Below are 23,761 nucleotides of genomic sequence, written 5' to 3' on the forward strand. Positions count from 1 at the left end.
CACACCCTCCACCAACTCTTTCTTGCTTTTCGGCCGGGGACCCTCAACCAGGGATTCCTACTATAAGTACCTTGGGCTGGAAACCTGATACAGGACAGGGCCTTCATTGTAATCTTTTGTTACTGAAATGGGGGTTCCATGTTGAACCATGGATGTCGATATCTCAATACCAGGCATGATCCTGACGCAGAGTGTCCCAGGGAAGGAGGTTCCTAGCTGTTGTTTCATATAGGGTGAAACCAAGCTGAAGCTGAAAGTCTCATAGGGCAACGTATATTATTCCTCAACGCTCTACTACAGAGTAACTAAATATCTTTTCTACTTGTCCGCAAGTACAAGTCCGTACGAACCATCCAAGAATCACCCCAAAAATCACCTCTCAACGACCCACTCATGTCCACTCCTCCCAGCTGCGGTAGGTGATTGTCCGAAACTCTCACCAGTTCAGCAAGCACATCCCCACTCACATCGATCCCGGTCCCTCCGAACGGCTACGCGGTCACAGCCTCTTTCTTGGTTCGTGTCAGCTTCGGTTGTTAGGGACGCGGATGCGGCAACATCTGGAGCATGGGCTTATTATTATTATTAATATGGTCCATGTCGGGCCGGATATCGGGACAAAGTCACTGAAGTCTAGACTACTACTGTTGCCGTGTGGCATTGCTGTAGTAGAATACAATAATTAGAGAGGAGTGATTGAGCCAGGCGATAGAGACTGTAACGAATGATAGAACCCAAACAAAGTGTGACTCCAAGCCCTCATTATGCACCCTTAATATAAATATGTAATACCAACAATCCAAGTGTCCTTATTGTCCATCAACGCCATAGACGCCCCTGATACTCACTGCGCAGACATTATACCACATAGAAAGCACCCTCACCTCAACACCACACCACATCCCACATGATATCAAACCAACCCGAAAGGTACAGACGATAAATATCACCTCTCGTCATCTTCCTCCAACTCAACCACAAAATCCCCCATATCACAAGCCCCCTCCTCACCGGCCGCCAAATCCTCATCACAATACTCACCCACATTACCCAACTCATCCCCCAACAACTGAATCGTCCTCTCATAAACCTTCGCCGTCTCCATCTCCCATTTCCCAGGAATGGGCATATAATCCTCCAGTTTATTTGCATTCCCATAGACATCCTCAAACTCTTCATCCTCATCCTCATCATAGTCATCCTCCCCGTTAGCATCCTCATTCTCCTTCTCTCTCGTCTCAACAACCAACACCCGACACGACTCCGCAATACTCTTGATCCGGACCTTCTCCGTCATAGACACGACACTCTTTTTCTCCTCGTTACCACCACCCAAAAGCTCCGCAAACACCTCATCCAACTTCCGCAGTAACCGGAACGTAGGCGCCGCCGAGAAGGGATACTCGGGCAGGTAGGAGTTGACTTGAATGGCTAGGGAGATGAGGTAGGGGATTTGGAGAGATGCTATTGTTCCAGGTTCATATTAGCATTCGCTCAGAACATAAAGAAAAAAAGAAGGATGAGAGAGAGGGGATACATACGCGTCCCACTAACCCAAAGCACATCCACCAAACCCTTTAAATCACGAGCAACTTCTTTGAAGCTTTCGTAGCCTTGTACTTCACCTTCCTCTTCTCCCTTCCCATACCCTCGGGTTGAGAATGATTCCGGAGAATAGTTCGCATTGAAGTTGGATTCATCGTTAGGCTTATAGTAAGCACTGCTGAACTTCTTCGCATGCCGGCGCGAGATCCTCAGTAGAGTTGTATCGATGTGATTAATCACTGTTGCTTCTTTGGCGGAGCCCGCGCGGAGAGGATGTGTTCGGGGTTTGGGGAGGAGGGAGGGCGTGCTTGGTCGTGGGGTGGAGGGGGCTGGGGATGGGAGGGTTGGGGGGAGGAAACCTCCTCCTCTTTCTCCTTCTCCGCTGGTAGTTGTTGTAGAGGTCATTGTTTGGTTGTGTAGTGAAAAGTGAGGTTGAGGTTTTTTTTCTTTTCTGGAGTTGCGATGAGATAGTCAAATGGTGGGGTGGTGGTGGTGTGGGGTAGTAGATTGTTTGCGGACACGGGGTGGACTCTTGATCCGGGATGTTGCTGTTGCTTCTGCTAGATATTATGGGTATGCATGTTGTTGTCTTTGGGTGGGCTGATCTGATCTGATGCTCTTTGGTTGATCTCTTGATTGTCCGATGCGATGCGATGCGATGCGCCGCGCCGACGATGTCATCGCCAAGCCGGGTTGGTCTGTGCGTTACTATACTGAATGTTGGATGGATGTCGACAACTTATATACAGAATTAAGGGAATGAGGGTTACATGTTACAACTACACGTGTAGGATTGAATATGGACATCAAATAATCACGTTATGTATAGATATCTAGTCTACAAGAAGCGAACATATGCCTAAGCCAGCAAGTCAGCAATGCATACAGAACTCATCTAGATAAGCAAATGACGAAAAATATTGCTTCAGATAGGTGAGAAGATTGGAATAAGCTGGTTTTTGTAGACATAGCATGACATCAAGCGACTGCTGAGTCTTGCTACTCTGGCCCCAGCGGACTCATCATATGCAGTGCAGACCATACAAAAGAAAAGAAAGTGTCCAAACTCACACCATCCGGCATCCCTCCAAGCCAATTCTCTATCGAATAAAGCACTTTTTGGACGAACCCCCCAAACGCCATGCTAAACCGACCCAACAATGCCAAACAGTCGAACGAAAAAGATTACTCAGGCTAGGGAGATCATTAGCACCTACACATTAAAACCAATGAGCGATGAAAAGGGGAAACATACCGCAATCTTCCCCTTTCGCTTCTTCATATCCGCCAACTTCCTCCTATCATCATCAAACTTCTTAAGCAGCTGGTTCTGCTTCTCCTTTCTCTTCTCACGCGACTGGAAGCGATAAAAGTCCTCCAATCCCTTCGACTTCTCCTTCTGCTTCTCGATCAACTCCTTAGCCTCATCCTCATGAGCAGCCTCCGCCAACTTCGGCCCAGACGTAACAGTAATAAATCCATCCTCGTCGGGTTCCTGCGCCCTGCGCGCCTCCTCCCTCTTTCTGACCTCCGCAACCTGCGTAAACACCGTCATGTAATCATTGACGGTGCGCAACAACTCCGCTCGATCCGGATACCTCAACTGCTCATGGGTAATGTACCTCTGCAAGCCCAGAGCAGGTACCCGATCACCCTCCACACCCTCACCCCAGACAATCTCCGTGCCCTTTTTGGAGGCCTTGCGCGCCGCTTTCAAACTCGCCTCCATGCTGGGCTTATCGGCGAAGACGACGATCGCGTGCGATCCGCTCTTCTGGAGCTGTCGGTCCCAGGTAGCGGGGAGATCGACATCGTCCAGCTGTGCTTGGAGTTCGTCGGCGGTGACGCGCTTGCGTTTCTTGCTGCTGGCGATGTTGCCTTGAGGGGTGGCTTGCATGCCCTTCTTTTTGGTGGGGACGGCTTCGAACTCAACGCGCTCTACGCGGCCTGCGGAGAGCTGGGTGCCGAAAAGGTGGCGCAGGTGGGTTTCGGTCGTGTCGACGGGGATGTTCACGATGAACATGGAGCGGGGGGTGTCCGCATCTGGGATGCGAGGCTCGTGGGCGCGGAGGTAGAGGTAGTGTGTTGCTGGCTTGGGGAATGCTGGTGTTGCGGGGAAGTGTAGGGGCAGGATTGAGAATCCTGCAATCTCGAGATCTTTCTTCATATTGACTGACACTCTCGGAGTTACTTGTTTTCTAGGTGAAGAGAAAAGTAAAGGAGTGATTGACTGGCAGGGGTTGCGGAAATTGTAGCGCCGCAAAATAGTTGGCGGAGAGACTTTTTTTACTTTAGCGGGAAATTTTGCAACGGCAGTTTGGAAGGCGGAGAGAGCTGTTTGCTTTACCCGATAACTATGGAGTAACTTGGAAGTACTTGACCTCAAATTCAGAATCAATTTGTTGCTGACACTGTAGTTCATCGTTGTTGCAGATAGATCGCATTCAGTAGAAATAAAAAAAAGAAGTGCACTCTTAGCATGTGCCATATGGCCTCTTCACGATTCTTTCTATGCTCCGTCATGAACCATGTCTTTATCGGAACTACGCCTTATCAGGATCATTGATCCCACCATTGGTGATGACATACGTCGCTTCTCTCTCAGGGCAGTCTGTTGACAGTTAGAGTACTAAAATGAGACGTATACACTGTGGCATACCTGGCGAGTCCTGGATCTTAGCCACTCGCTCTTCACCACGACCCTTGCGGAGGAGCACTCGAGTCGCCGATGCATGTGCCAGGACATGACCTCCAACGGGCTTGCGGCCATCGGCTCCAGCGAAGAGTGCACTAGCGCCAGGGTCACTCTGTACCTGGTTGGTCTGTAGTGCATTAGACTATATCTATCTGCATGTCGATGGGGAACGGACCATCAGAACACAGATGTTGAATTCTGCACACGAAAATGTCAGCCCTCCAGTACTTGATATATATATATCAGGAGTGAAAATAATACCCTCAGCCATATGAGCTAGCTTCATCAAGAACTGATTCAACTTCTGCTGACGATCAGCAAGCTCTCCGCGTCCACAATAATCGACCCTGAAGCAATTCATGATGCTATCAATGATCAACAACCTGTATTCTCCACCAGCGAACTCTTTACTGAGGGTATTCAACAACTCCAGCTGATGCTCGCTGTTCAACGCTCGCGCATAAGCAATATTCTCCTGGGCAGCATCAGCATCGACGCCAAACCGCTCTGCAATCTGAGCGATGCGCTCAGGCCTGAACGTTCCCTCGGTATCAATATATGCCACCTTGCCGTCTGCGCCGCCCAGTTCCTTGGGAAGTTGGGCTACGACGGACATGGTGTGCGATAACTGAGTCTTGCCGCATCGAAACTCGCCGAAGACTTCGCTGATGCTCATGCTTTGGAAGCCACTAGGTGAGATCAACTTAGTCTTTTCTCCTTAGAGCAATAGATAAGAAGAAGGTAAGAACTTACCCTCCCAAGATAGAATCAAACTGTTTACTCCCAGTAGAAATCCTAACGATCCTCTTCCGTTGATGGCAGAGTTCCATTGCCGTGATGAAACCCGAAGCCGAGGGCTGTATGGGTAGACAGTTAGCACCTCACTCATATACAATAACCCCTAACATCATCATGTAGTATACATACCAAGCTCTTCTGAATAGCATCCTTGATTTTCTCGACCTTGACCTCACTGAACCCCTTTATCTTCAACAGGTTCTTGCGTGTGGCACCGTGAACAGACTGAGCAGGTTAACAGCGAGGCTCTCTTCAAACATCAAGGAGACCGGACAATCCATACAGCAACGGTATAGTATCCGTTCGTCTTCAGCTTTGTGATATCCGCTACTCCGATGCCTTGAACATACTATTAGTATACGGAGGTGAAAGGAAGTGAAAAGTGACGAGTATATACCATGGGCTTGAATGTTATCGATATCAAGGATGAAGACCTGTCAAAGACACAATGTCAATCCAATGTTATAAGATAAATAGACTATGCAGTCAATGTAAATTGCTCCTATTAGGAAATATTGAATCATGGGTGTAGAGGAATGGCTACATCATCGTTGAACTCGTCGCTTGTGTTTGAGCTGGGCATGATTGTCACTGAAATTCAATTGATATGGGGAGACCTGAAGGTTGGACAGGCAGAGACGATGTTACAGAGCTGATTGAATGTCCATGGCAGCTGCGGACAAGCGATTGAGCACGAAGGCAGTTGGTATGAGAACGAAGTAGATTAGTCCAGCGTCACGGGGTCTGCTCGTGACAGGAAGAGCACTACAAACCAAGCCCATCAGACAATTGACTGATGGCTATACTTTATTTATTTCCCTTAGACCAGGATGGGGACAGCATAAGCTGGATGACATATCTTCACACCCGATCAATCTGATAGCTTTGCCCAGTAAGCTACTGATACAACATGAAGGCTTTATCCAACCGATGCTCTCGATATCTGCAATAGACGCACTTTTTGAATCTGAAATAAATGCTCCGTTTTTGCTTTTCTCTTTTTTGTTTTGCTTCCCATTTGACGAATATATGGAGGATATAGTACGAAAAGATGAGGAGGTAACCACCGCGCCAGGTACCTGTAGACCATTCACTATCTTCATCACACACAATCCCATCCGTATCAACTTGAAGCCTCTTCCCATGCATATCAAAACGCTTGCTTCGGTCCACCAATGTCTCTGCTGCGCTCACTTCACCTTTCACCTCGCCTGGCCTCGTTCTCCCTCTTTTCTTTGCCGCACCTAAATTTGGAAATGAGAAAGATACCCGAGGAGATCAATAGACGCCAACCATAAGACCCTGAGCCGTGTATAGGATCCAAGCAATAAAGGAACCTAAGACTTCGTGAAACTTTTGTTCGTCGTATACATAATAGGAATAGAAACCGGTCGGTGCCGAGAAGTGGAACAGGAGGGGCGCAATATATGCAAAGGAAGAAACCATGGGAATAATGAAAAATGAGACCGATATCGGCAAACCCTATTACAAAAAGAAAGAATGGAAAAAAGGCTCCCAGAAAGTGGGATCAATCAGTCATTAAATTCGTCCTCTATGCGACAGCGGTAGTAGGAGCCGCAGCAGCAACGGGAGCAGCCTCCGCGCTGACCTCGGCAGCGGCGGCGGCAGGGGCAGCAGGGGCAGCAGTGGCATCAACGGGCTGCTGAGCGACGGCCTCGTTGCTGGGGCAGTCGCGGGAGATGTGTCCGGCCTGGGAGCACTTGTAGCAGACCTTGCCGGCGGAGCTCAGGGGACCGCCGTTGGGGGCAGTGCATTCGCGGGAGATGTGACCCTATAGATTCAGATAAGCCTCAACGTTCGTATCGGATCAAGTATGACAAGAACACCTACCAGCTTGCCACAGGCGTAGCACTTCATAGCCTGAGCCTGGCAATCACGGGCGAAGTGGTTGGGGCCACCGCACTTGTAGCAAGTAGCAGCACGGGGGTATCCGTATCCACCACGGAAACCGCTGTTGAATCCGCCGCGGGGAGCAGGGGCCCGGGGAGCACCGGAAGCAGGAGCGGGGCAGTTGCGCTAGGAGAAGGTCAACAACGATTTTGCCCGGAAAGCAATAAGCTGGGATCGACGAGAAAACGTACGGCAAGGTGACCGGGCTGGCTGCAGTTGTAGCAGCGGCCGTTGGCACCGTTAAGGCGCAACGTAGGACAATCGGCCTGAACGTGGCCTAGTCCCTGGCAGTTGTAGCATTGCTTGGCTGGATCGGAGATATATCAGCATTCCGGTGCGTTGCAGCCACGAGGACCGAAAACCTTACTCTCAGTCGTACGAGGACGCGGGCAGCTGCTGGACTCATGGCCTGTCGATTGATCGATCAGAGATATTGTTCGAGCGACGTGACACACAGAAGGGACCTACCAGGCTGCTTGCCTGTTGAACAGCGTAATTATATCAGCAAATGATGCGCAACGAATAAGCTACCAATGAACAGGGTCTACTCACAGTTGTAGCAGAGACGCTCCGAGGAAGAGCAGACCTCTACCTCAGCCCGTTAGTAAATTCCAGGATGGGCCAAGGCGTTTCCTTCCCAAAGCAACTACTAACCAGCGTAGTGGCCAATGTTGCCACACTTGTAGCAGGCACGACGAGACAACAACATTTTGTCGGTAAAGATTGAGCTAGAAAAGAGGAAGTCACTCGGTCAGCGCTTCTGGTCCATGCTTGTGAATATCCGCAGCCGGAACAGCCATTCGCTTCGGCATAGCAAGTGGGCGTCATAGAACACAATTCGTCGGCGGCGCAACTAGACGGAACTCATATATTCCATGCACTCAGCTGCCGCGGGACGAAGTGTAAGCGACTCAATCCTCCACTGCCGAGTTCATAATGGAGGGCTTGTCTTTCATGGAAGTAGGATGCGGACAAAAAATCGGCCGAAGAATGGGTGGAAGGCACTGAAGTCGCGAAACGGCCACGGGAACGTATTGAAGTCACGAGGAACATCTGACAGCACTCACTCTTCCTAAAACCAACAACAGATCTTCTAATCTCCTTGTCAATAGGACTGTTCGGATTGTCAGCTTGAGAACCTTGGAGGAGGAATAGCAGCACTTCCGACAGCCCACTCTTGAGACTCGAAAAAGTGGGCTGACAAAGCCAAAAGCGACACCAAATGGGGAATAACCATAGGGAAAAAAATGACAGGAAAGAAAAAAAAAAAAGAAAGGCACACAAACCCAGCACTGAACACACTCCAAACTAGACCTCACAGCAACACCAATCCCTCCGAACCACGAGAGACGAATAAGCAAAAAATGATAGCTCTTGAACAAGATTTCTCCTGACACACAAAGACGGATGAGTAGAAAAGGGTTTCGAATGCAACAACTTAAGCGATGAAGCTAAGCAAGGAAACGGAAAGAAACCAGTGTCGCAGGGCTTCTTTTTCCGTACGGTAACGGGAAAGATACCGGTTTGAATCGAAATTTACCATGGGTCCCGGCCGTTCCCGTATCGCGTAAGGTGGTCGATCCGCTGCCTGATTGGCTGTGAGCTCTCGCGTGTGCACGGCCTGAGGCACACGTTCCGGTTATGACTTGTATTGCCTCTATTACTGGGGACTGGCGGTACATGCTTGAAACTGTCCGTCTGGCAGTTGTCATTCTCGATGACATGCAGCTCTGTGGCGCGGCCTCTCGAGTCCGGTGCACTTTTCTTTTTTGCACCTGGAGCAGACACGTCCGAAGATGGAGTTGGACTATTGCGAGAAGGCCCAGTCTAGACCTGGCTCTAGAGAAGACCGAGCTAAATTCATGTAGCTATAGTCACTCTGCTAGAAGTATACGAGGAAGCCAGATCGGCCAGCTGTATCAGTATGGGCCAATGTAAATTCCAGTGAAATTTATGACCGCATCCAAGCTGTCTGGTACTAATCAAGGCCACCGACGTGCAAATCATGGATTCCTCCAAGCTTTCCTTGTTACCCTCCCAAGGTTCGCCCACGGGTTTTCCTACGGTACGCCTCGATCGCGACATACAGAAGAGTATTTGGGACGCGAGCTATCGACATATTTGGCTTCAAAAATGTAACCCTGCCTATACACAGCGGGCGGTTGATTTATGCATTATTAGTAGTTCCATACAAGCTGTCCTAACTCCCGCAATATGATGATTCCATTTACTCTTCCTTCTCAACCACAGCAGGGGCCTTGAGCTCACGGCCCTTCAGGAAATCCAGCCCTTCTCCGCCCTGTAACTCAGAAGTCAGTCTGGTTTCGAGCACGCATGTGGTAAAGCAATCGATTTCATGGACGCGAATACGGAAGCACTTACGTAGCTGATCAAAGGCGAGACTTCCACGCCAACAGCCTCGCCTTCAGTGACAACGACACCACCGGCCTTCTCGATCCAGCGCTGTCCCTGCTTCATGATGTCGGCCTTGCTGGTGTCGGGGTCGTCCTCGCCAGTGCCGCGGGCGTTCTTGAGGGGAGAGAACTCGTCCTCACGACGCACCTCAATGCTGGCGAACTTCTCGAGAGGGGTCATGGGGAAAACGTCAAACACAAACTGCTCGAGCTTGATGCCGTTGGGCTTCTCGGGCTTGAACGCCTCGCCGGTCTCAGGCTTGATGCAGGGGATCTTCTTGCGGGCAACGTGGTGGGGCAGCTTATGAGACCAGTTCTCAATGGATTCGAAGAAGCGGAAGGAGTAGTAGTGGTTCACAATGTTGGCGGCACGGAACTTCAGGACATCGGGCTGCTTGGGGTCCTTGGCCTCGGCCGTTTCCTGGTCGATCTCAGAGTATTCAACGACGTCGGGCTTTCCGTTTCTCTGGAGGATCAGACCGACCGACTCGGTGGCATTGCGCTTGCGGACGACCTTCGTAGCAATGTCGACGTCCTTCGAGGCAGCAAAGCCGATGAAGACAGGGTCGGCAACCTTGACCAGGCAGTTGTCGACACAGTAGGTGTGAATGTGCTGGATTCCACGCTTGCGCATATCCTCCCTCACGCCGGAAGTCAAGAGGGCAAGGTAGATACCACCGTTGCCATCGGGAGCAACAGCTGCCTAAAACATAGGGTCAGAGAGGGGCCTTGGGCCAGGAATGTGAATGAAAGAACGCACCTTAGACTTGCTCTCCATCAGAATCTTGCCCTCGTTAGAGATGCAAGGCAGAACACCCTGCTCGAAGATAACCACATTGCTCTTGTCGAGGCCGAAGTAGTTGTGCTGCTGGAAAAACTCCTCCGTGGGTTTACGAGTAGGCCCGCTGGTCATGACATACCAAGGGATGACGGCATCCTTGCCAGAAGACTTCTTCGCCAGGAGTTGGAGCTTAGCAATACGCTCGGCCTGGATCTGGAAGAGAGACTTGTGGCTGGGGAGGCCGATGTCAAAGCAACCCTTGGGGGCGGAGCTACCCAGACGGGTGCCTTGTCCACCAGCCATCAACACCACAGCGACCTTGTTGCCAGCAACCAACTGCAGACCCTCATCGTACCACTTCTGAATGTCCTTGGGGTCCGAATCCAGGATCGATGCGGTGGCGACTTCGGGGAGGGGTTCCAGGGAGACCGGGCCTTGCTCGGCCTTGGGAGGGTTCAGAGCCTTCTCGGCCAGCTCGTTGATGCGGACGGGATCGAAGTTGTTCAACTGGTGGAAAAGCTGAGTCTTCTCAGCGGGCTTCAGCTCGTCGACGAACGCAAAGACCTGTCCTTGCCCGGCATCGGTGTACTTCTTCTTCAGTTGCTCGAATTCCTCGGGGGAGGGCTCACGGAGAGCGGGCTCGGACTGGCCATGAATGAGGTTGGAGACGGTTTCTTTGATTGCAGCGGCAGCCATGATTGCGGATGATGAATGAAATAGGATAGGTAATATGAGGAGGAGAAGGAGGGAGAAAGGATGGGAAGGCTGAAGGGAAAGGGAGAATACTTAGAGGGGTATAGAGGGGGGAAAGAGGAAGATGGGAGGAAGGGAGGAGGGGTGTACAGGGTGTGAAAGCGCGGGGGATCTGTCCGTCAAGAATAAATAATACCAGGCCACATCCCTACTAAGTAAATACTAACATGCTACGTAGTCCTGCTGCAGCGCCATATTATTGACCGCCTGGATCCCTGAGAGTTTCAATTGATTATTTTTAGACGGACTAGCGACTGCCGCAGATACATTATTATGGCTTATGAGGGGCCACTATTCCCTCACGCCCATGAATTGCTCGATCGCAGCCCTCCGTCCAGCTTGTTGCAGCCAATCGAATTCCAAGCTGTTGGAGGGGCCGGCGGGGCAGGCCGTGGACCCGGTTTCAGGCTTTCAGGCTTCCAAGCTCACCGACTGGCGCCAGTTCAGATCTGCTTGTCCACCTGACCCCTGAAGAGGTTCCTGGATCTGAGTCTGACTAAGAGGAAGAGAAAGAAGGGGAACCTAAGTCACTAAAGTCACAAACTAGTTCAAGTGCATGATAAAGAAAAACACACTAACTTTCGCTTCATAGCATAATATACTTATAAGATAAGATGACATTCATACATCCGTCATTCTTAAATGACGGTATCTTTTAAGAATGGTATTAGCGTATGGTTAATTTACATTATTTACCCCCCCAAAGCGTCAACGACGCCGCCTCTCCCGGTATCTATCATCGTCACGGCGATCCCGTCGCCGCTCATTGTCGTTATATCTGCGGTCTCGGTCCCCGTAAGAATCCCGCCGTGGTGGACTCCGGCTGTAGGATCGATCTCGGTACCGATTACGATATGAGTCCCGCCGGGGACTCCGACTGACTCGTCTTTCCCGTTGTGGCTTCCGCGGTGGGCTTCGACTATGAGACCGCTCGTCCCGACCAGATTTCGCTCGGGGCGCATTCTTATCGAAGACCATGTGATAATCATCGTCTCGTTGACGAGTATTCTCTGTTGCCCGGTACTGGCGTTTCTTTTCTAGGCCTGCGACACCACCAAAGCCACCCCGCTGGCTACTGCGCTTGGTGATCGTAGCATTGCGCCAGCTCTCGGACAATTTAGATACCTATTTTTGTCATCATTGTTAGCCCATGTTGGGAAGATTGGGCGGACGGCAGACTCACACTCTGGGAGAAATCAACATGAATACGGTGGTCATCAATCAAGACACCCTGCATCTTGAAGTATGCCTGTTCGCAATCCTTCTGGTTCTCGAACTCGATAAAAGCGTATTGTAGACTGTCACCTGTACGCTTGTCGCGGATGACCTCACAAGACAGAATGGGTCCGAAGCGACTGAAGATTAGGTTGAGGTCCTCGTCTAATGGGCGTGTGAGTTCGGAACGTGACCACGGCGCAATTTGGAATGCATACCTTGGGTGACGGGATTCAACTTGCAGACAAACAAGACGTTCTCTGGCGGCTTGACCTCGGCGAAGGGAAGATCGCCAACCATTTCCAGCGTCAACGCCTGTGCCCTTGCTTCGCGCTCCCGTCGCAGCCTCTCCATTGACTCCTCGTCCATGTCGTCATCCAAGTCTTCATCATCGGCGATTCTTACCGTAGCCAGCTGTGCCTTGGACGGCACCGGGCTCTCCGGTGGCTCTACCAAGCCTTCGGGGTCTTCAAAAGGATCATCGAGGATGACGGTATGACGGATACGTATGTCTTTGAGCGGGCGGCCGCGATCATCAATAAAGGCCTCGTTGACTTTCTCCAGGACGTCAAACCCCTCCACCACTTTCCCGAAGATCACCGCCTTGCCGTCCAAGTAATCAAGGTTGTCTCCAAGTGTGATGATGAACTGACTGGCGGCAATGCGCAGATCGGGGTCGTTGGGGGAAGGTACGGTGGCCATGCTCACAGTGCCTCGTTCGTCATGCTTCAACTTGGGCGGGAGCTGGAGGGGAAATGTCCGCTGAGAAGGGCCCTGCAGCAAGCCCCATATCGACGATCCACCATCGCTTTCTGAGGAGTCGGGCCCAATCGGATCGCCAGTCTGGAAGGTGAAGTTCTTTTGGACGCTGTGGACGGGCGAGAAATTGTAATATTTAACTTTGCATAGCTTCAGAAAGCTAAAGCGGAAAACCACAGACAGCTTAGTTCCAGTTCAGCTACTCGATTTGTACGCGCGCGCAAGAAAAACACAGCAGAAGAAGGGAAACGAGGAAATAGGGGATTGCTCACTTTTCGCACGCTTTAGGGGACTCATCGACCAGCAGGTCGATAACGATGTCCCCGAGGGAAGTTTCCAGCAGGACACTCATGGCAAATACCCGGCCGCTGCGGGCGGAACTGCGAGGATCGACGATGCGTTAGACAGGAAGAGGAAAATGGAGACAAGGACAGGAAAAGGCCCCAGAAAAAGTGAGACGCTAATAGGCCCGAACGATCAAGGACTGGGATGGCCGAGGAAAGAAAGAGAGAGTAGTGTGAGTGAGTGAGTGAGTGAGTGAGTGAGTGCACCGAATGATGCAAAAAGACCAGGATGGATGCCGAGGAGAGGCGAAGCTCTACGGGGCGGTAGGAAGACGCGAGTCTGTTTTAGTTGAGTTTTGGCGGGCCAACGGGTTCAGCATCGACTCTTTGCGATGACTGGCGCAGAAATGTCATGATTCATGCGCACTCAAAGTCCTTGCTGTCCAGTCAAATTATTCTTGCTCTTGTTCTTTGTTGTTCTTTGTTTTCTTTGTCCTATTTCATTTTTTTTCCCTTTTTCTTATTCCTGTTCCATGCGTCGATCAGCTACCAGCTACTTCTGTACTTTGTACCCAAAGTGCAACTAGTCTCTCTAGTCAATCTACTATCTGGTCTACTAAACAGTTGCTAGATCTCTCCCATGATCAAATGATCAATCAATCAACACCTCAACGCAACTAAACTAACCAATTGTCGATCAACAAATCCTGGCCGGGTTGGTACTAATCTACTTATGGTCTGGCTCTGGCCAACGGGGTAGTCTATATCCTAGTTTATTGACGGAATGACAGCAAGATGACGGGCTCACGGACCCTGAAGCATCGTGCGCTGCTTCACACTCTCGGCGCCTTTCGGGGTGTTCCCAGTTCCCACTGTCGGATGGTCGAACCGGCGCTTCCTCCTCCCGTGTAACCGCCGTCTTTCTCAATTGAGCGGCATAACTTCCGGAGAACCCTGTTGGACGAGGGCAATTAAAGCAAGAAATCGTTTTACACTAGGCTTGGGCCGAGATCAAGCATGCACTGTTTGTTGCTGTGACGGAGTTGTTGCCGTTGGCTCCATGCCACAACTTACCAGCTGCGCAGGCCGTCGGCTTTACGGTGCACAAAGCAGAGAGCTTTGGAAGTAAAGGGAACCGAAAAGGCGAAAAGGCACGACAATTAAGCCTAAATATGCTCAACCAGGAAGCAACAGGTACACCACGGGGAATGACCCGGCTCAGCAGTAGAAAGAGAACAGATGATATCAGATGCTTTGGGATGTTTGGTTCCCTACCCTGTATCCCATCTGCTTCGTGAGTTCCACTACAGGGGCGTTGAAAAAAACGGGCGGTCTCTTGCAGATGGATCCAACAGTCGTTCAATCATCCCATCAATGACTCGGTGCAGCTATGCCAGCAATCATCTACTATCTATTAGAGACACGTGGTGTACTTTACCTAACCTGGAGCCCCTTTACAATAAGGATTGACTCAGGGCGCCGTTGGGGACCGAGAGAACAAAATGGGATTCTGGATCTCCAAAGGGGTTCTCCTATTCGGGGGTTGGTCCTATTGCCAATGGCAGAGGAGTTAATCCAAGCACTATGTGATAGTGAGGTGAAAGAAGTAAATTGGATATTACGCCTTTCAGCTTACAGCTAGGACTTTGTTCTTGTCATTTTCTTTTTCTCCAGTTTTCTAGCTTTGCTTTTTGTTACTAGGTTTCTATATTCAGTTCAAACTATATCCTTCTGTCTAGCCTTTCGTACTGCTCCCTTTTTCCGTGTTTACCTCTTGCTCACCTATCTCTACCTCACTTTTCTTTGTTTTTCTCAGCTCATTTCGTTGGCTACTGATTTTGAAATATAGGATTCCGAGCCTTATCTCTCTGTGATCTTCCTTGATCGCCAACCAAAGACACACTAACCATTTTAGCTCCGTTCGTTGATCTTGTAGTTTCCGTGATATTCATTACTTTGCACCTACCTTACAACTGACAAGTGGAAACCGTTCCGATCTGGGCCAATCGTTGTCTTAAAAACTGGTGGGTTTGAGCGCCAGCAGATGTTGACACTTTGACAGCCCCTGCTAGGCAGTGAGAATATGTACGGGACCCCGTGCCCCTGAACCTCATGCATACTAAGATCTCCCATGCCCCACAGCCCTTGTCAGGCCTCGTCGGGTTCAGGAAGTACCTCGCCATTATCCTATTCGCCAGAAAGCACTTCCCTTTTTCTTTTTTTTTCTGCTTTCCCTCTTATTGTTCGGGTCTCCGTGGCAAACCTGGAAACAAGAGCCATGCATACTAGTGCAGATCCAGTCCCAGCCCGGTGACCGGGACACGGTTTCAAAGACGGTCCATTATATACCAGGGCCAGTCTCTGGTCCAGTCTTGGCTGCTAAGCCACATTGTGATGCTTTACTGGGAATGAAACGATCCAATCGAGCCCAGCGGTTGCCGTGATTTCCTGTAATGAGATAATGAGACCTCTGGGAAAGCAAGCTTTCTGAAAAAATGGGGCTACATCATTGGAACAAATCCGTTTGCACAGCAAGCTCGAACTCGGTCATGTATCCGCCTTCTCCTTACCTTGACAAGGAATCCCGATATCTAGAGTGACTCGTGGCTATGATTCTCATTCGATCCGATTCGAGAATGCTGTATGTCAAAAGTACTGACAGATTTAGACGTGCAGGTCACTGGAAGAAAAAAAGAAGAAGAAGAACGAGGGTTGTTTGATACCGGCGGTTGCAGCCAATAGGATTATCTATGTCGACCATTGTCCTATTATCGGCAAACATGCACACGTTAAATGCTTCCGCAACCCCCAGTCAACAGGGTAGTTAGGTGGGCGCATCTGAGAGGGTTCCTGCAAACGTAGCCGGCGGCTGTCTGCTCCGCGACCGCTTATTACTGATGCCGACTTGGCCTGTCACTTTGAACGCCGTTTCTTTTATGAGAGCAGCATGTCATCATCCAAACACTGGAGTGGCGGAGACAGAAGCACCAGTGGAGGGCTCTTTGGGAGGTGATTGGATGAAACAGCTCAGAGATCTCTGACCTTCCCAGCTAGGCTTGATAGGCCTTGCGGTAATGACTATCAAATCAGGTCAACTGGTGCAACGTTACTTTTGTGAAACAGAACCTCTAAAACGCCGGGGTATTTTGGCCTGCCCGGTCTACTATCAGCATGCCTTGGGGGTCCTCCAACTCAGAATTTCTTATTTCCTTTCTTGAATAATGATGCAACACGGAAAATTGCATGTTACTTCCCTGGTACAACCAGAGCGAGAGCAGTTAAGGTATCAAACTAGAAACCCACCTCGAATCAGGACGTGACGTTAATTCCCCTTGGAACTGGGGAAATGCTCCTGGTGAGGTGATGATCGGTCTGAAAAACGTATCTCCAAGGCTAGAAGCCAACAGCTGGGGCCTTTCCCTACGCAGAAAATAAAATGGAAAATAAAACAATTGAACCTAAAAAGAAAAGGGCCAGGCCTCCTTCTAGCAGCAAGTCTACGCACCACTGACACATGGACTTAAATCTGGCCTTGATTCCAGCCAAAGCCCCCCTCATCCCTCCCGGTTTCTTTCTGAATATTTGATGGTAGACGGAACATGCTGGTCCCTATCATCCCTGATTTACCGACCTTTTTATGCTCGCAGCAAACCTTTGAGAAGCATTCTTACTCCTTAGTCTTGTCTTGACTACATGTGAGTCTCGCTAAAGAGAACATCATGTTTCCCTCCGCACTGATTGATCAAGCGATGGTTCAATCATATTATTCTCCAGAGGACGAGGTCCGCTTCGGTCCACAACCCAAGCGAGAAACTTTGTCAATAGCACACTCTGTTCGGAGTGACTCTCTTCATGACATGGTGGATAGAAGCTCTGCTTGTGTGAGCCCTAGCAGCGAGCTAGATAGCAAGAACCGGAACTCCACCAGGCGTCGGATACAAGTGGCAGTAAGTTCCTTTATCCAAAGATAAGCTGCGACTGTAAGAAGGTTAGGCACTGATCACAATCAGTGTAACCGATGTCGAAAAAGAAAGATCAAATGTAGTGGTGACAGTGGCAATGGACATGGTTGCTCCAACTGCATCAATTCCGGAAACAAGAATTGTCAGTTCTTGAGGGTATGTACTGTGTCCTCATCAGAGCCCTCAACCATAAAGACATTTAGCTGATCGGTCATAGGTGAATTCGGAAATGATGCAGCCGAGAGCCAGCGAATGGTCCCAGATCTCGGGAGCTACTACAATGTCTCCGTCTCCAAGATCCGGTCTGTATGTACCGACTACGACGTCCAAGATAGGGGAAGTGCCGACGACCTCTCCCAGTTTTCGCATGGCCCCTTTCCCGCGGGCCTCCAGTTATGATCTCGGATCAGCCGATCCTCATAGTGCATACCATCGACACCCCTTTGGAGTGGACCACGGTTTGCCCTATCCAGACGAGGCTTCAGCGTACGCATCTCCGTCGTCTGGGTACATCCTGCCGAGTGCTCCACCGAACATATTCATGGATCACTGCGGACAGACATGGAATCCAAAAGTGTGGAATCAAAGTGTTCATGTTGGCAGGAGTCCCAGTGGACCGGTATACTCAGACAGCGATCACGAGGCCACATTGAATCAATCAGCGTTTTACGTTCCTCATTCGACAGAAGACCTACCAATCGTCCCAACGATGAGCTTTCCTACCGCAGAAGGGCAAGGGACGGATCGGACGCTTCCCGATCCCAGTCGGAATCAAGCTCAGATGGGGATGAACTCCTTTACGACAACTGAAGAAACTCTCTATGGGATACCGTACGGGTACCGGACCAGCAACAGCTGGGCCCACAAGAGCGCCATGTTGAACCATGGCCGTATGCAGAGCCCAAGCGAGGCTTACAGAAGCGGTCCTATCAACCGGAGTAGATCGGTGCAAGATATGATGTTTGGGTACTTGCCGTCGAATGGCAGTTCATCGCCTCTAGTCCCTGCTGGTTCGTTTGCTCCTGCGTTGGACGCGGTTGACACGAGCGACGGGCTTCGCGAGAGCCCCAGCGATAGCCACCAACCATCGCGGACGTTCTCGCATGACCACCTTTCCGACTACGGCTCTGATACCTACGTGTATAGCAGTAGTGAAAGGCGCGAGAAAAACCACTCTCAAAGCGACGGGGCAGGGTCGATGCTGATGAGCGGCCTCACGTACACGCGCCCAGTGCCGGGACATCCCAGTCCTCCGCCGTTGGTTCACAGCCCAGCGTTTCGAACAGCCACGGAGATACACCACCACACCGCTATCCCGTCGCTGAACAGTTCGAGCGAGTACTAGGGACTGAGGTGTCCATGCGTCCCGATGAACGTCCAGGGTAGTTTACAAGCTATCTATAGACCGTTAAGCGCCTTGGCAGCGCCGATCCCAAGTTGGCCACCAACAAGGGCCCTAATCCTACAAACAGCGACGTCGGCAAACAGCACCATTTTACAAAGCCGAGTGCTTTTATTTGGTGACCTTTTTACATACGCCCACAGAGCAAGAAGGGGAAAAACAAATCACTTAAATGTTACACTACTAATATTAGGGTCGGTTGAGTCTGTGTTTTGGTTTGTTTCTCCCCTTATTTTGTATTCTTTTTCAAGCCGGGTGCTATTGATTACTTTGTCAGCCTGACAGAATCCCCAGGATGGGCTGGCTGGTCATTCTTTGTTTGCAGGTGGCTCGCTGGTTTTGATTGCTCATTTATCAATCAATTAATAATTGTCTCGAACTGTTTTATTATTTGTTGAGGCATGGGAAAAGAGGGGGCGCCGTTGTTACTACTGTTACTATTGCTATTGCTGCTGTTATTGTCATATTACTATTGCCATGTTTCGATTACCCCATCCATTATTCCTGTTTTATTTTACACTTTTTACTGTTACTTCACTGGTCTTTGTTAATGCTGCCTGGCAGCCTAATGGGTTACACCCGCGTGGCCTTCATATTGGAGAGGGAGACGGGGGAATTCGTGAAAATAATAAGGATAGCATTTACTTTAATTACATAGATAACTAATCTTGATCTATACCATCTATACATACTGTGAATATAACCCCGATATATTCCCCAGGACAACCACCTCCAGTAGTCCGCTCCCTTTATATGATCTCTAAACTAGCCCCAACTAATACCATATAGATATCCTCCTATCCTGACCCAACCCTCAAGAAGAGACCAATTCCAGCCCATAAGCAAGACATCTTATCATTCTTACCTCTTTATCCAGCCCAGCCTAACCCAACCTAACATAACCTCCTCCTATCGAAGTAAACCCCCCACATCTACCGACCCGCCAAGCCGTTACCCCAAGTATAACAAGCCCACCCAGATACAATACTACCTAGCTATATAAACCACCTTACCTATACTTACACAAATGACAAATTAACCTTCCTAGTAAACTTACCACTAATCAGACCACCCACCCACACCACCGGTCTCTCCCGGTCCCCCGGGTCCAGCTTCCGCTCGGGTGTGTATGATGTGTCTGTGCCGTGCCCATGGGTGTTGGGTAGGACAAAGGACAAAGAGATATTGATCTTGTCAGAGGGGGAATACTACCCTAGTTATTTATATCTTCAACTTTAGGTATGTCTCACTACGGTGGTAGGTAATAGTCGGCTTAGGAGGATGTGTGGATAATCTCACCCGCAGGCTGGCTCTAAGTATACTACTTATCGTATGGGGAACTTTAATTTATTCATGGTGGCTGGCGATAGAGGCGCGTCGGGGTTGAAAGGAGAAGGATTGTTGGATGGCGTTGGAGGGCCGGATCGGATTCCTAGATTGGGATTGTCTTTGTCTTCATGTTGAGCCGGACGGAAGATCGACGGGGTGAATCAGCACAGACACAGACACAGATATCTAGTAGTTATCGTGCTGGGTTGGTTGTTCAAGTAGGGAATAAGTAACAAAAAGGGATATATTTAATTTTAATGGACATCCATCCCGAATATCCCCGGAACGCGCGCGCGAAAAACCAAGAGAAAAGAAAGATAAACGTCCAGTCCACACTTATCACCCAAGGTTGTCTTAGATATGCGAGAAAAGTGAAAAAAGTTTTAGAAATCTTCCCTGATCTTTTTTTCATTCTTCATAAGAGGGAGGGGGAATTCGTGATATGATAGAGGGAAAAGAAAAAAAGGAAACGTAAAAAAAAGGGAAAACATAGGCGGATTATGCGGTGCCCGCCCCATACGGTAGGTAGAATAGAGGGAGAGTTAAAAAGAAACCATGAAACGAGTTTGATGATAACGCCCTCATTCACATACACACACGACAACCACACACACCAACCCAGTGTTCTTCTTTTTTCCTTTTCCCCCTCATATCCAGCAGGGAATAAAAAAAAATTGAAACAATTTTTCCTTTCTTCTTTTTTCACTTCAGGCCCGGGTCCGCATGTCGACGTTCGTCTCCTTCTTCTAATTCTTCGTCGTCGTCCGAGTAGTAAGGTATCCGATGATCCGAAAGTGAATTCGAATCCTGCAACGACCCCCCTCTCTCTCAACCGCACGGAATTCCATCGTGACGATCCGCTTAGTCCTTGTTCTTCTTGGGGCCCTTGGTCTTGGCGGTACCGCGGAACTTCTTGGAGCGGTTCTTCCGTTGCTTGCCTGTAGGGATGTGAGTATTGGTTCGGTTTTCGAACGATTGATGAAATAGTATAGGTGGGTGTGAACATACGCTGCTGTCTGCTGGGCTTCTCGACCTTTGTGCCAGCACCGATGCGGACCAGACGGTAGAGGGGCTCGAACTTCTTCAGGGCCTCCTGGGAGTCGTAGATGAGAGCGAAGCCAGTGCTCTTACCACCACCGTACTGCGTACGGAAACCGAAGACGGAGACCTGGTCCTTGTTGGACTTGTACAGGTCGGCGAGCTTGTCGCGGAGCTCGTCCTTGGAGACGTTGGCGCGGTTGGGGTGGAGGACATCCCTGTTGGAAAAGAAAATCAATCATCAGCATGCCGTTTATTCCTTTGCTGGTTTGCCCCATATCCAGGTTGTCTGTCCAATATGTCCGAATTTCAATAATCGATATTGAAACACACACAAACAAAATATATTGTAGTATATACTTGGAGTGTGCTCAAAAATCGATCATTTCCATCCGGACAAGTTTTCCTCCTCCTAATCCTCCTCTTGTTGTATCCGTTTGTATTCTCCTTTTCCTTTCCTCCTTCCTTTTCTTCCAGCTCGATGGTGAAGGGAGCTTACACGACCATCTGCTTGCGAGCAAGCAGGGGGTTGCGGATGAACTTGCGAGTCCGCAGGGTAACGGGAGCGTCGGCCATGGTTGCAGGTGCAGTTGACAGCGAGAATCTGCGTGCGACAGGGAGAAGCTGAAGGGCAGAAACGGGGGGGCGCGGGTTGTCGAAGTCGCTGTCAGTCGTTGGCGGGCTCGAGATGCGCTCGATTCAATTTTGGCAGAGTTTCGTTGTGCATCGCCTGTGGGCTCGGCTAGGCTACACTAGCCGGATATAGTTAGAATATTACCCTTTGTGGGTGTATCCTTAGTAATACATACCTTACCAGATACAGTTAGACCTAATGAACTAGATAATTATGCTAGGGTAGCGCATTGCTTACTAACTTATCCAATCCACTAAGATAACTAGTTACTTATCAGTATCATCGAACTATTCTATAGTCACTTTTTATCTCAACTACAGAGATTCAATAGTTATACAAAATGTCTCTCTCCCTCCTCACAGCCCAATACTTCCAACAACTCGATCCCCATCTCCTCACCTTCCCCGAAGACAATTACCTCCTCCACCCCACCACCCAAGAAACCATCTACAATACTCTCTTCTCCGAATCCCACGCCGCAAATGACCATCCCCTCCCCCCACCCGCCTACCGCACGCGCGTGCTCAAGCGCCTCATCACAAAACTAGAATCCCTACTCTCCAACCCCGAGGAGGATGTACGCTGATCCTGATCCATATCCCTTGAGTATGCGCTGCATACCCTCCCTCTCTCTTTCTCTCTCCAATTCCCTCCTACACCCTCCCCCTCACTAACCCAATTTTATTCAATCCAAAAATAGGAAATCAACGAATCCCTCCTCGAAGAATACAGCACGCTTCTCACCCTCCCCAAACCCTCCTCAATCGAACAAGCCCAACAACTCACCTACATCACCTACACCGCGCCACCAGAAGATAACCCTCACCATTCCTCACCCCAATGGAACGAGCGGAGAACAATCCTCACCTCCGAATCCCGCTCCGCAATCATAACCGCCGGCACAACCGGCCACCGAACTTGGGAAGCGGCACTGCATCTCGCCACGTACCTCTCTACGGCAGCAGGACGGGCGCACATCACCGGGAAGAAAGTCCTTGAGCTCGGCGCCGGCACGGGCCTCGTGTCGATGTTCTGTGCGAGGTATCTTGAGCCGGAGGTGGTGGTGGCTACGGATCGGGAGCTGGGGTTGATGAGGCAGATAGGGGACTGCGCGCGACGGAATGGGTTAGCTGGAGATGGGGATGGGGTGTTTAAGGGGTGGATTTGGGAGTGGGGGAGGGAGTTGTCTAGGGGTGTTGGTGAGGATGACGATGACACCCAAATGAAGGAGGATGGTGAGGTGGATGGTGAGAAGGTAGAGTTTGATGTTGCGCTGGGTGCGGATCTGGTACGTTATTCTCTTTCTTTCCTTTCTTCATGTTCATTGGGTTGTATACCATGGATGGACAATGTGCAACTCTGGACCGGGTTACTGGGTGCAATCGCCTAATCTGGAGCGAGTTTCCTGGTTCATATTTTCAGCATTGTCCACTCCATCCTTTTCTTTTCCCTTCCCTTCCCTTGGGTATGGTAGCTACGCTACGTAGCTCTATGGTGTGCATCATGCTGTGTTGTGTTGTGTACTGTGCTGCTGTGTCGCGTTGCACTACATACCTACCTACCTACCTCACCTCACCCCAACCCAGAAGTTAAATGGTACTGACAAACACTCATCCAGATCTACGACATCGACCTCGTCCCCCTCCTCGTGCAGACCGTCAAATCCCTCTTCGAGAAATACGCCGTCAAGGAATTTCTCATCTCCGCGACATTACGCAATGAGCGTACTTTTGGCGCGTTTTTGAATGCTTGTGGTGCGTTTGTCCCTTCCCGTTTCTCAAACACCGATATGGATATTATTCATGTCTCTGTGTGTGTGTGAAACCAACTAACGGAATGTGCGTGTCGAGCAGAGGAGAGTGCGTTGAAGGTGGAACAGGTTCCGTTTGAGTCGCCGGCGGAGGAAGTGCAGACGGGGTTTTTTCATTCCACGGTTATTCCGATTAGGACGTATAGGATTACTGCGTAGGTTTACTGTGTACTAAGGGGATGGATATGGGTGTATATTTTAGCAATAGACAAGAATGATGATTTAGATAAGTGTATACTGTCTGTTTCAAGAGGTATTTGTATAGTAATGTATTTATTAAGAGAAAGCACTAAATACCTTCTCTTCTAATGCTAGTAGTATACTTGATTTATGCAATATAGACATCGCTCATGGGTATCATAATATATCTAAGGAACGCCCTCCTCCAACACAGGAATGAGTGAAAAGGTAATGAACCACATAGGGAATGC

At 49.8% G+C, this 23,761-nt stretch overlaps 10 protein-coding genes across 10 annotated transcripts; 4 read left to right on the forward strand and 6 right to left on the reverse strand.

Moving 5' to 3' along the window:
- Positions 1–562: 562 nt before the first annotated feature.
- BDQ94DRAFT_124738 (general transcription factor IIH subunit TFB6 family) lies at positions 563–2,174 on the reverse strand. Its single transcript, XM_026763840.1, has 2 exons — positions 1,542–2,174; positions 563–1,464 (listed from the first exon to the last, which is right to left on the reverse strand). The coding sequence occupies exons 1-2, from the start codon at positions 1,948–1,950 to the stop codon at positions 947–949; spliced, it is 927 nt and encodes a 308-aa protein (XP_026628737.1). The 5' UTR covers positions 1,951–2,174; the 3' UTR covers positions 563–946.
- Positions 2,175–2,346: 172 nt separating this feature from the next.
- On the reverse strand, positions 2,347–3,803 carry BDQ94DRAFT_124760 (putative ribosomal small subunit assembly protein). The gene is made up of 2 exons (XM_026763841.1): positions 2,801–3,803; positions 2,347–2,739 (listed from the first exon to the last, which is right to left on the reverse strand). Exons 1-2 carry the CDS (start codon positions 3,710–3,712, stop codon positions 2,731–2,733), a joined length of 921 nt encoding a protein of 306 aa, XP_026628738.1. The 5' UTR covers positions 3,713–3,803; the 3' UTR covers positions 2,347–2,730.
- Positions 3,804–4,088: 285 nt separating this feature from the next.
- Positions 4,089–5,705, reverse strand: BDQ94DRAFT_185742 (recombinase DMC1; the record flags this gene model as incomplete). Its single annotated transcript, XM_026774965.1, has 9 exons — positions 5,583–5,705; positions 5,436–5,472; positions 5,322–5,377; positions 5,168–5,263; positions 4,994–5,097; positions 4,502–4,929; positions 4,416–4,438; positions 4,205–4,367; positions 4,089–4,156 (listed from the first exon to the last, which is right to left on the reverse strand). The coding sequence occupies exons 1-9, from the start codon at positions 5,619–5,621 to the stop codon at positions 4,089–4,091; spliced, it is 1,014 nt and encodes a 337-aa protein (XP_026628739.1). The 5' UTR covers positions 5,622–5,705.
- A 1,528-nt stretch (positions 5,706–7,233) lies between these two features.
- Positions 7,234–8,369, forward strand: BDQ94DRAFT_139098 (uncharacterized protein). Its single transcript, XM_026765362.1, has 7 exons — positions 7,234–7,256; positions 7,317–7,358; positions 7,418–7,429; positions 7,502–7,537; positions 7,604–7,834; positions 8,017–8,063; positions 8,236–8,369. The coding sequence occupies exons 5-7, from the start codon at positions 7,825–7,827 to the stop codon at positions 8,341–8,343; spliced, it is 165 nt and encodes a 54-aa protein (XP_026628740.1). The 5' UTR covers positions 7,234–7,256; positions 7,317–7,358; positions 7,418–7,429; positions 7,502–7,537; positions 7,604–7,824; the 3' UTR covers positions 8,344–8,369.
- A 319-nt stretch (positions 8,370–8,688) lies between these two features.
- On the reverse strand, positions 8,689–11,001 carry BDQ94DRAFT_139101 (UDP-N-acetylglucosamine diphosphorylase). The gene is made up of 3 exons (XM_026765363.1): positions 10,124–11,001; positions 9,332–10,066; positions 8,689–9,248 (listed from the first exon to the last, which is right to left on the reverse strand). Exons 1-3 carry the CDS (start codon positions 10,838–10,840, stop codon positions 9,177–9,179), a joined length of 1,524 nt encoding a protein of 507 aa, XP_026628741.1. The 5' UTR covers positions 10,841–11,001; the 3' UTR covers positions 8,689–9,176.
- A 510-nt stretch (positions 11,002–11,511) lies between these two features.
- Positions 11,512–13,419, reverse strand: BDQ94DRAFT_139104 (cyclophilin-like domain-containing protein). Its single transcript, XM_026765364.1, has 4 exons — positions 13,144–13,419; positions 12,331–13,031; positions 12,081–12,277; positions 11,512–12,022 (listed from the first exon to the last, which is right to left on the reverse strand). Exons 1-4 carry the CDS (start codon positions 13,221–13,223, stop codon positions 11,606–11,608), a joined length of 1,395 nt encoding a protein of 464 aa, XP_026628742.1. The 5' UTR covers positions 13,224–13,419; the 3' UTR covers positions 11,512–11,605.
- Positions 13,420–13,531: 112 nt separating this feature from the next.
- BDQ94DRAFT_139106 (uncharacterized protein) lies at positions 13,532–13,968 on the forward strand. The gene is made up of 2 exons (XM_026765365.1): positions 13,532–13,870; positions 13,947–13,968. The coding sequence occupies exon 1, from the start codon at positions 13,568–13,570 to the stop codon at positions 13,784–13,786; it is 219 nt and encodes a 72-aa protein (XP_026628743.1). The 5' UTR covers positions 13,532–13,567; the 3' UTR covers positions 13,787–13,870; positions 13,947–13,968.
- Positions 13,969–16,874: 2,906 nt separating this feature from the next.
- On the forward strand, positions 16,875–18,471 carry BDQ94DRAFT_185745 (uncharacterized protein; the record flags this gene model as incomplete). Its single annotated transcript, XM_026774966.1, has 3 exons — positions 16,875–17,102; positions 17,166–17,273; positions 17,335–18,471. 3 exons carry the CDS (start codon positions 16,875–16,877, stop codon positions 18,460–18,462), a joined length of 1,464 nt encoding a protein of 487 aa, XP_026628744.1. The 3' UTR covers positions 18,463–18,471.
- Positions 18,472–20,709: 2,238 nt separating this feature from the next.
- Positions 20,710–21,462, reverse strand: BDQ94DRAFT_168063 (40S ribosomal protein eS24; the record flags this gene model as incomplete). Its single annotated transcript, XM_026770975.1, has 3 exons — positions 20,710–20,786; positions 20,857–21,104; positions 21,386–21,462. 3 exons carry the CDS (start codon positions 21,460–21,462, stop codon positions 20,710–20,712), a joined length of 402 nt encoding a protein of 133 aa, XP_026628745.1.
- Positions 21,463–21,828: 366 nt separating this feature from the next.
- On the forward strand, positions 21,829–23,563 carry BDQ94DRAFT_124879 (protein-lysine N-methyltransferase). Its single transcript, XM_026763842.1, has 4 exons — positions 21,829–22,097; positions 22,221–22,808; positions 23,139–23,274; positions 23,374–23,563. The coding sequence occupies exons 1-4, from the start codon at positions 21,861–21,863 to the stop codon at positions 23,487–23,489; spliced, it is 1,077 nt and encodes a 358-aa protein (XP_026628746.1). The 5' UTR covers positions 21,829–21,860; the 3' UTR covers positions 23,490–23,563.
- Positions 23,564–23,761: the final 198 nt, after the last annotated feature.

Source organism: Aspergillus welwitschiae, assembly GCF_003344945.1.
Source record: "Aspergillus welwitschiae strain CBS 139.54b unplaced genomic scaffold BDQ94scaffold_8, whole genome shotgun sequence".
NCBI classification, from domain to species: domain Eukaryota; kingdom Fungi; phylum Ascomycota; class Eurotiomycetes; order Eurotiales; family Aspergillaceae; genus Aspergillus; species Aspergillus welwitschiae.